General features: G+C 40.6%; 1 protein-coding gene across 3 annotated transcripts in view; it reads left to right on the forward strand.

Annotated features, from left to right (window-relative positions):
- The window catches only part of epb41l5 (erythrocyte membrane protein band 4.1 like 5), a 68,129-nt gene extending 58,318 nt beyond the window's left edge, over positions 1 to 9,811 (forward strand). For 2 of the 3 annotated variants that reach the window (XM_084084466.1, XM_084084465.1), the window contains exons 22-26: positions 506 to 587; positions 1,335 to 1,415; positions 2,680 to 2,739; positions 4,932 to 5,074; positions 6,365 to 9,811. In XM_084084466.1, coding sequence (XP_083940592.1) covers positions 506 to 587; positions 1,335 to 1,415; positions 2,680 to 2,739; positions 4,932 to 5,074; positions 6,365 to 6,437 — 439 coding nt within the window. In that variant the 3' untranslated portion in view covers positions 6,438 to 9,811. The remainder of the gene's footprint in view (positions 1 to 505; positions 588 to 1,334; positions 1,416 to 2,679; positions 2,740 to 4,931; positions 5,075 to 6,364) is intronic. The other variant, XM_084084467.1, reaches the window with a different exon arrangement.
- The last annotated feature ends 1,247 nt before the right edge of the window (positions 9,812 to 11,058 follow it).

An 11,058-nucleotide genomic window follows, 5' to 3' on the forward strand; every position in this document is an offset into this window, starting at 1 on the left:
GCCTGGATACTGTTGGTGTTCCTGCTTAATAAGCGTGTACAGTTGGATCACACACACACACACACACACACACACACACACACACACACACACACATTGCAGCTTGACTATGCAATTAGCAAGGGCTAGCTGCCCCCAGGCTCATAGATGTGGTAAACACTTTTATTATTCATGCTTGTGTTGTTCTACATAGACGGTGGATTCACTAATTGAGGGCTACCATTGAATTATTTGTTGTCGAGGTTGAAATAAAAGGTTGATTGAACACGGATGCTCTGTGAATAATACACCATTAAACAACAGAAAGTCTACGTCCTGATTAATGAGCACACGGCGGCACAGGGAAATTCCTTTCTCCATAACGGGAAAGTGTTTATCAAGTCAAGTGGAACCCAAATATCTGTATTGATTTATTTTTGCATTCTTACTGTGTCAAATTTTATCTCACTCTTTCTGTCTCCGCCGCCCCCCCCCCTGCTGTATTTCCCATGTTTCTTCTTCTTAGCGTTGAGCGGTTGTCTGAAGATGTGCTCCCCTCCGCTCCCATGCTGCCCTGTGAGTCTGCCAGCGAGAGCCTGGCAACAAAGGTAATACAACACACCCGTTAAGCAATTAACTGCTGCCAATGAACCAATCACAGTGCTACCACCATGTTTGTCAGCATGGATGCCAACATGTGAAGCCTTAAAAGCATACAGTCACAACTTGATCAACCGCTTTCATCCTGGTCAGGACATTATAGGTGGAAAAATGTATTAAAAGAATTCTAAATATGTCAAGATGTTCAAAAATACCTGATCTACAAGCTCACAACATGTCACATCACGATGCATTGTGAGTTTGTAGATATGCTATTTTGACTATTCGTCATACAACATAGTATTTAGGACTATGTGGTTAACCATTTAAATCTGCGGTTAGGTGATAATGAAATTCTCCACCTAAACAAAGACAACAGAATGAAGGTACTGTAAAACAGTTGTTCTCAAAGTGGGGTCCTTGGGGGGGGTTCCAGGGGGTCCCCCAGCAGATCTAGTTAATATATCGTCACAATCATCTTTACCACTTGAACCATATTTTATACTTTGGCTATTCATAAAGTATCATGAGCTTGTAGATCTGCAATTTAAACTTTTTTTTTAAACATTTGTGCAAATCTTTGAATAGATATTTTTCTTTTTTTAAGCGATCATTTTTAACTCAAATCTTTGCTTCTGGAGGAGGTCCCTGACACAAAACATTTTCAAATGGGGTCCGCGGCCAAATATATATCAGTTTGGGGGAAACTGGGGGGGGACTGTTAGAACGTAGTTTGAACGGATGATGTTGTGCAGGTGAAAACAGAGGAGATGGAGATGCAGACCAGCACCCCGCTGTCTGAAAACCTCATCGACTTCACTGACCCAACACCTGTGGTGAGTCTACGGCACCATTGCTTCTCAAACAGTGGGTCGGGACCCATGTTTGGGTCACGGACCAATTTTTATGGGTTGCGAGTAAATATCCCCTTTTTCCGTTTTCTACATTTAGAAAATATATACATGTGTATATATTTTAAAAGTTTAAACAAATCACAACTTGTCATCAATAAAAAACAACTCCAACATTATTTCATAAATGTATATATTTTTTAAATCAATAAATTAATTAATAAAAAAAACTTTAAGAAGCAGTGAACATAGTAAATATACAAGATCGCAACGCGGCGTGAGCTTGTAGATCTGCTATTTTCACTAGTTTGGGTCACTAGTTTGGGTCCCTAGTTTGGGTCTTGAGCTAAAAGGTTTGGGAACCACTGGTCTATGCCATTGGTTCTCAAAGTGTGGCCCGGGGAGCCACCAGAGGTCCTTGAGGGGGTTCCAGCGGGCTCCCCAGCTAAACTGAGCAACAGTATAACCTATTTGAGCCCTATTTTATACTTTAGGTATTTGAAAACAGTCAATCTACAAGCTCACAACGTGTCCGTGGTGAACTTGTGGATTGGCTACTTTCAAAACATTTTGAAAAAAATTGAAGAATTGTGAAATATTTTCAACACAAATCTTCTCTTATGGTGGCTGGCATAAAATATTTTCAGATGGGGGGTCTGCGGCCAAATACAGTACGTATCAATTTGGGGGTCCTTGACATGAAGATGATTTAGAACCACTGGTCAACTCTGACATACTGTTCACTGTTCTGTATGCAGGACACATTCTTTATCTTTGATCTGCATCCATAAACCTAAATACTGTGTAGTAATTAGGGATGCCACCTACATTTTTTTTTTTTTTAGTATACGTGGCAGTTTCCAAATTCGTATTCATATTCGATTTTACATTTTTTTTTTAATATATGGTTTATATACAACCAAAATATAGGCTAATACTACTCTACTGTACAGTAATAGTCGAACAATCTTTGCCAGGGCAGCAGAATATTTGAAATTGAGCCGTTTCTGGCATCCCTAGTAGTAATGCAGTGCATGTAGTTTTAATTAGGTGTTTTACCTCTGCGTATCTCCTGAGACACATACTGTACATTTGTCACTGGAGGGGCAGGAATTTAAATGGTGTTTACTTCCATGGAGAGGAATGTGGGAGTCACAGTGTTTGGAAGCCTATTAAACAAAAGGCTTATAGCTGTGTAATTAAAGACCTAGCCGTGTTGTGTAAGAGTTATGTACTGGTTGTATTCCAGTTGGCACCGGTGCAGCAGCCCAAACCTCTCATCACTCCACGCTGGATCATTCCCACTAATGTGAGTCACCAATTACTTTCCACCTACCTGTCTGATTTGATTGTATTTCTTTTGTACCTGTCTTTAATAATAGTCACAATAATAATTATACTAATAATAATGTGGTCCCAGTCCTTGTTGGGGGTAGTTTTGTCATTGTACATTTGCACATAAGTGAAATTGGTCTTCTGCATTTCCCCAGCCTAACTATTAGGAGCAGTGTGCACCATTAACCCATTAAAACTGTGGAAAGCATCTGTGTCATTTTAGATTTTAATGTTGGCTATTCAAAAGTAGCAGATATGCAAGCACATCTGCTATTTTTGAACATGAGAAAAATCTTGAAAGTGATTTTTTTTACCAAAATCTTCTCTTCTGGGGGTCCCTGGCACAAAACCTTTTCTCCTACCGGTCCGCTGGTCATCATATTATTGGCTTAAGAATGCGCCAAAAACAAAAAAAATATCTATTAATTCGAGTCTCTATGGAGTGACTAATTGATAGATGTTTTTTTTGGGTGAACTATCCCTTTAATGGGTTAATACAGTGCAGGCAGTACTTAAGGGTTAATTGTCTTGCTCAGGGACACTTCGACACATGTGCCGGACTGTGCAAACTGAAACCGGGGACCTTCTGTTTCCAACGGCCTCTCTAACCATTCTACTATGGACACCCATTGTCTACCCCTTTTTATGCTGTCTTGCACAACTGTTTATCTGTATGTTGTTCTCTCACTGTCTACCCTTTACATTTTGGAGAGAGCCTCTGTATGTCTTTATGTCTCTCTCAGCAAAACTTGTATGTTGGGAATGTTTGAAGGGATTTTGTTTAGATTTTTTGCATATGTACATATTTATCAACATCCATACCATAAAATATAACCCCAAGAATGAAACCAAGCCATGATGCATGACTGAAAATCCCTTCCAGTGACCAGGTAGGAGCTGCAATCACTTTCTTGCAGGGTGAAAACTGCTTTTTATGGCATATATGGGCTTTTACCTATATAACCACTGGTATATTGGTCTGATTTGGCTATGTTTTGAAATTTGAAACCCCCAAGAATGAAACCAAGCCATTCTGATGCAGGGAATACCTTCCAGTGACCAATGGGGCTTGAGTGGGGAAATAAAATAATGTTAATGTTTACTTTTTATCTATCAACATCCTATACATGTTTTTTCAAATTTAATCAGACGTTTTGCACAAAATTTGTTTAAAAACATGGGTAATCGGAGGTCTAAGACTCACCAAAATTGGGGTCGGCATCAGACCCAAAAATGTTGGGCTCCAATAGGCCTATGTCGTATTAGTTCTGTTATACCTCTGAGGCTCATTCGTCACCATTCAACTCCAAACTGTATGGAACATATTTCCAGAGATAAAAAAAAACTCCCTGTATGTAATGTTCACATTTGCACTGTTGGTCCAGAACACCAATATTCAGGTTCTCTGCGGTAACAGGACATTGCACATGTCTAACTAACAACCATGAAACAAAGGGAAGATGATGATGCCTGATATAGTCCATCACATTAAATGTTTATTAAAATAAAATTGATTTACACAAGTCTTCAGTCGGCATAACCTAAAATATTCAGCCAGGTTGTTTTACGATATTTAATAAAGATGTATGACTCAAATGGAAAAGGATACAGTATGTAAAATGTCCAGGGAAGGTAGGAAATTTGTAAAAGAAAAAAAAAACCTCCCATGACTCTGGTATGGTCTTTTTTGAAGTACAAAGGCTTTGTAGTTGCTGCACACCTTGGCTGATGTAGTAGCTACAGCAGTGGTTCTCAAAGTGGGGTCTGGGGACCCTCAGGGATCCGTGGGGGGGTGGGGGTTGAGGGGGAGCATAATTAGTTAATTTAGCATCACAATCATTTTAACCACTATAACCATATTTTATACTTTGGCTATTCAAAAATAGCAGATCTACCAGCTCACAGAGCGTCACCAAGTGACACGCTGTGAGCTTGTAGATCTGCTATTTTTGGAAAATCTTTGAACTTTTTTTTTTTTTTTAAAGCAAACATTTTTAATACAAATCTTCGCTTCTGGGGGTCCCTGGCACAAAATATTTTCAGTTGGGGGGGGGGGGGGGTTCCCGTGGGCCAAATACATCCTTGACATGAAAAAGTTTGAGAACCACTGAAGCTACAGTATGTAGAGACTGACCTCCCTCCATTCCTCCCTCCATTCTAACGCAGCCTCCCGGCGTCTTTACTAACGGCCTGCTCGACCTTGACCCCCCTGCCAAGGTCGCCCCTCTCCTCCCCGCGGACGGGGGCATCGCGCTTTCCCCAGCTCACCCGCTCCTCCTCCTGCAAACCCATAACGTCATCGCCACCAGGTAAAAACCCTTCGGCCGGGAGGGACATTTGAACCCATGCACTCAGAGCATTTTCCATGCAAATTGATTAACTCTGATCAATAATAGCCATTGGTCGGGGGGGTCGCTGTCTTCATGGGTTTGAATCTCGGCTCGTGCTCTGCTGTCACATGCGGCTTATCCTGTTTACCTTGAACACCTGCTGCAGATGCCTTGCTTTGGATTGTATACTAGACTAGATGGATGGTGCTGTGTTTCCTCCCCAGTGGTGTAAAATAACTAAGTGCATTTAGTCAAGTACGTACACTTTTGAGGAATTTTTATTTTACTGGAGTATTTCCCATTTTCTGTACTTTTACTTTTACTCCACTACATCTCAGAGGCAAATATTGTACTTTTACTCCACTACAATTATTTGAAAACTTTAGTTACTAGTTACTTTTCAGATTAACATACATTAACCACTTTAAACCTATTTTATACCTAGGCTATTTGAAAATATATATATTTATTACTTTTACTTTTGGTACTTTAAGTACATTTTGATGCCAATACTTTTGTACTTTTACTCAAGTAAATTTTGAATTCTGGACTTTTACTTGTAACAGAGTATTTTTATATTGCAGTATTGGTACTTTTACTTAAGTAAAGAATTTGAGTACTTTTTCCACCACAATCCTCCCTAAGAGGAGATTTCTTTGTTTTTAATATATATTTTGATTTAGACTTGCCAATTATTTTTTCTGGTGTTGTTATGCCGTCTTGTGTCGTTATGCCAATTGATTCCTCCCAACAGCAGTGTTGTCACTGCTGTCGTATCCTACTGACTCACCTGTCAGTGAGGAGCCCCCACCAGGAGGACGTAGAGCCTTCATCCTTCTCCTCCCGCCCAACACTCCCTGCTGACAGGTGCCGCCCCAGCCCGTAGGAGTACGTGCAATGACCAATATCACCCTCCCTGCCACCCTTCCCTCCCCCCCGAACACGGGCCAATTGTGTTCGTGTAGACGCTCGACAAAGCCGGATGCACCGCGGTGGATTCGAACCCACAACCTCCGTGGTGGTGGGCAGTGGCTTTACCACTGCGCCACCTGAGCGCCCTTCTAAGAGGAGATTTAAAGGCTCCCTAGTAAGAGATTTAAAGGCCCCGTCTGGTGACTTATCACCTCATTCAAATGAATCACTGCCTTGATAATACTGCTGGTTAGTCAAGTTGGTTGAATTGACCATCCCTGGTTATGTTCCTTGCTGTCTTACATCCAGTAAAATGTCTTTGTCCCCATCCTGTCCGTCCATCTCTCTGTCCTGCAGCGGTGTGGCTCAGCAGCAGCCGGCCTCGGAAGACGGAGCCAAGCCCAGAGGTCTTCTGACCACTGAGCTCTGAGGAGACTATATACACCTTCACCACCACCTCCTGCTCCTCTGAAGTCAGGGATGAACCCAGTCCGCACCCCACTGCCACACTCACTGTACCCCCGACCCCCCCAACACACAAAGATGAGATAAACCCACCCAGAAAAAAAACACAACTAACATGTTATTCCAGTGGCCTTGGATTGTCAGAATGTAGTCCAACTACACGAACAAGTCTCCCCCAAGGGTTGCAAAAAAAACTAAATGAAAACTTTGGATTACGGCCTCCGTCAATCTTCATTCCACTGTGGATAACACCCAAACCTCCTCCTCCTCCTCTCTCTGTTAGATTGGTGAAGACTCTTCAGAAATTACTTTTTCCCCTCTTGTTTTTATTGTGTTTTTATTATGTTTTTATTGCTGATAAAAATACGCTCCACTGGATCTCTGCTACTCTGAGCGTTTGCTGTGTGTACGAGCACCGCCACACCGCTTTTAGAGACAATGGACATTGAACACCTTGCGAAAGACTGAGGTAATGGCCGGCGATGGGTGGATCACGTGTCAATCCTAAGACCTGATCGCTTCCTGTGAATACTCTTGACAATGAGGGTCACTTGTGGGAGTGCACTGTAAAATCCTGAGTGTTCAAATGGAACCAAATGGACCCGTACGGGTCCAATTTATCCATTTGTAACTCCAAGAGTATACAAATGGATAAATCAACACAGGACTTTACTGTGTGGTGTTATACATTCCATGTCGTACACTACAGACATTTATTTTATTATGTTTTACACACTGAATAATACACTCACGTACACATACAGTAGGCAATTCCCTCTTAAACTAGAAGTGACTGCAACCACTGGATGTGAACTATGTTTCTTTCTTATTTTTTTGAAAAATTCTTGAAATATCACTGGATTAACACCACAACACTGGACCGTGAACTGGACTCTTTCACCAGCAACTGCTTCATCTTCTACTGACATTTTTACTCATGTTTTACCATGTTATGATTTGGGTTTGAGTTAATACATCATGGTACTAATGAGCTGAAAAGATTTCCGCACATTTGGATATTGTGCAGACTTCACTTTGATTAGGTTTGCTCAAGAAGGTCCAACGAACCGAGAGCTTAAGTAAAGGGAAGTCTGCGTAAAATGAAATTGTGTGGAACTCATTTAAATTCATTGGATCTTTTTTATTTTTCCAGCACCTTAGCAAAGATTCAGCCAGGTGAGTGGCGATCTTTCGTCTTTATCGTTACTGTCATCTTGATAAATTGAGCTACTTCTATAGTTCTATATCTGTCATGTGGTGGTTCTCAAAGTGGCTTCTAGTAGGGACCCTCAGGGTTCCTTGAGGGGGTTCCAAAAGGACCCTCTCAGCTATGTAACTCTGACAAAATTTTATGGGGGTCCTTGAATTTAAATAGTTTGAGAACCACTGCTTTAGACTGCCTGTGAGTCACAGTTTTGTAAGCTTTGGCTCAAGTGACTGCACATACAGTATGTAGGATGTAGCCAGGAATGCCTGGGTTTAATTTGAGCCACAGGAATCTTAGCAGTTGTGTCTAAAATGTGATTGTGTCCTTGGTTCACACTGTTGATGTAAATGTTCCCATTTGAGGGGTAATGTGAAACGTTGCATTATGTCAGACCACGATCAATCAATCAATCAAATCAATCCAAGAAAACTGACATGACATTATTCATAATTTGATCTTGATCTTTATGCATTCTGGTATACAAACACTGTAGCTACTACTACCTGCCTTACTTAGATGAATGTATTATAATCGCCTAATCCAAGAATGCTGGAGATGCCACTCTGGAGTCATTTCACAAGGAATTTTTAAAATCTGCTTTTTATGACCTCAACTATGAATGACAACGAATTTAAAACTGGAGAAACTCACTGTCTGAGAAGCTGGTTGTAGAGACATGGACATCTGTTTGCTCTTTGAAGTGCAACAGTTCTGTCGTCTCTGTGGGGTGGAAACCTCACATGTCCAAAACTGTTACTTTACAGGATAAAAAAAGAATCAAAAGTAGCCGACCGAAAAGCTCAAAACGTGTCGCTTTGCACCGCGTTCTGAGCTTGTAGATCTACTACTTTTTATACTTTAGTGTGACGCTGTAGGGTGAACAAGTAGGGCATTCATTTACGAAAAAACCTGTTAAATATGGAGGTAAGAGGTTTCTGCCCGACAACAGCGATATGCACATACTGTGGTTTGTCCAAGGGAAAGTAATGCCCAACATAACGCAGTCTATTTTAAACCTTCAGGTCTTTGTTAGCAGTTCGATTTTTTCCCCCCATCTTGATTCTACTGGTATTACTGACGACAGCTCCCCTTTATCACCATGTCAACTCAGCTGTCATAATCCATAACTACTTTTCAGTGTAATTTGTTTAAGTGCTACACAGTATGAAGAAGACATATTTTAGATATCAATGTTAATGTATTGTCAGTACTGTGGCATCAGCTGGCTGTTAATATGAAGTAGTTTTATATGTATATACATTATATATTTTTGAATGACGGCAGTATTGTGCAACTACACGCTGAGGAAAATGTCAGTGCTGATGTATATTGTATTACAGTTGGGGAGTGGGGTACGCTATCTGTTCCTGAGTATATCGGCTGTCTAAGCTAGCTGGAAAGACTTAAAGAGTCGCACCTGTCTTTGTTTTTGTAATGTCCCGAATGCAATTTTATGAGTTTTTTTTTTTTTTCTTCTCCGGAATATTTAACCACCACTTGGCTACTGCTTTGTTAGCAAATAATTCCACTTTTGTATTCACTGTATTGTCAAATTGTTTTGCCTGGCAAGAACGTTAAATGTGAGTTGGCCTATACAGTAGTTTTACACAACTGTTTCTGTTCTGTAAACCAAGCTTGTCTGGGATATGAAGTGAAGTATAACTGTTGTACCTGCATCAGAATTGTAGCTCTAGTGACTGAGCAGTCTGTGAACTTGACATTTTACTTTTTTAAGCACTCTATCCAAGTTTTTATTTGTTTTTAACACTCGATCCAAGTTGATTTCTTAGAGTAAAAATACTTAAGTAACAAGTAAGTGCAATTCTTTTGTTGTAGCTCTTGACCTTTTTTTTATTTTTTACAAGAGCAACCGTTCATCCAGCCGTTACTATTTAAAACAACAAACCTCACCTCAAAACAGAATTCACATTATGTCACTTCCTATCTGACGATTTAGTTGAATGCGAAACAGATTACAGAAAATACTCGTCTGTGATGTCATCATATACGAGTTCCATTGATAATAATGAGTAGAGGCTGACAGTAGCCAGAGTGATTTGTACTGGTAACAATCACTGGTTCAGTGATGTTGACGCTATGACCTAATAAAGCTGATTAGACTACAAAAGCAGTCTGTCACTGATTGAAATGGTCACGCCTGAAACAATGTCTTTGACATCACAGCTTAGTCCTACAGTAGGTTCAGTATATTGATTATTTAATTAATTGAACCTTCCCAGATCACATGAATGGATTGTGTTTTATAGCATAGATGTTCCCTTTGTGCTCTAGAGTATAGCCTACAACAGCAACACCAACACAGACATCTCATCTACAGTGTACATTTACTATCCGACAATGTGTAGAATGTATTTCAATATAAAATTTTTTACAATGTAGTACGTTCTATAAGTAAAAATCTTGGCGGCAATTCTTTTCTCGTATTCTTTTCTATGACCAGCTGACTTTTGTGAGATCTGCATGTGCAAATGTACTTGGCAAATAACCCAGCAACAACAGTCAGGGGGTGGAACTTTGCACGCACACTCTAGTACAGTTTTTCTCAACCTTTTCAGGCCACGACCCCCAAAATCATCATATTTGAACTGGGGACCCCCCAAAATCATATTTGAACTGTGGACCCCCACCCTGACCAGCACTTGGAATTGAAGGCATTACATTTAGTTTGACTTACTTCCACAGATAAATATTGTGAAAATAGCTGATCTACAAGCTCACAACGCCTCGCAACGCAAGGTGTTGTGAGCTTGTAGATCGGCTATTTTCACAATGTTTGCCTTTCTTAAATTATTTTTTTAAAGTATTAAAGTCTTAAAAGTCCTTAAATTGCCACTTCACTGTCATCTGGGGACCCCCCCCCCCAAATCAGTGGGGGGGGGGGGGTCCCGACCCACAGGTTGAGAACTATTGCTCTAGTAGGCAATTTTTTCACGATTTTTGGAAAAGGGTAGATCTGCAAGCTCACAACACGTCACATCGACAAGTTGTAAGCTTGTAGATCGTCTATTTTTTAAATAGCCCACTGTATGTTGGGTTAAAGTAGTTAAACTGATTTTAAATTTAGCTGGGGACCCCATGGAACCCCCACAAAGACCACTTTGAGAAACACTGCCTTAAGTGACGCACAACAGAGGGTAGTTTGTGACCGCCTGGAGATTGCGTATAATACTTTCCCATGGGGTTGCCTTCTTGAAAGAATATGCCGAGGTCTTGAAGCCACTCGCTCATGACCTCCTGCAAGGAGAAAATAAATTCTCCTTTGAATGCTGATCCACACGCTAATTACTCTGAAGAAGATGCTATGCCAGAAGAGTTCATTATTTTTTTATGTCATTGGCTCAATGGCTCATTGGCCATC

Source organism: Gymnoscopelus microlampas (genome assembly GCF_963454915.1).
Source record: "Gymnoscopelus microlampas genome assembly, chromosome: 17".
NCBI lineage: Eukaryota > Metazoa > Chordata > Actinopteri > Myctophiformes > Myctophidae > Gymnoscopelus > Gymnoscopelus microlampas.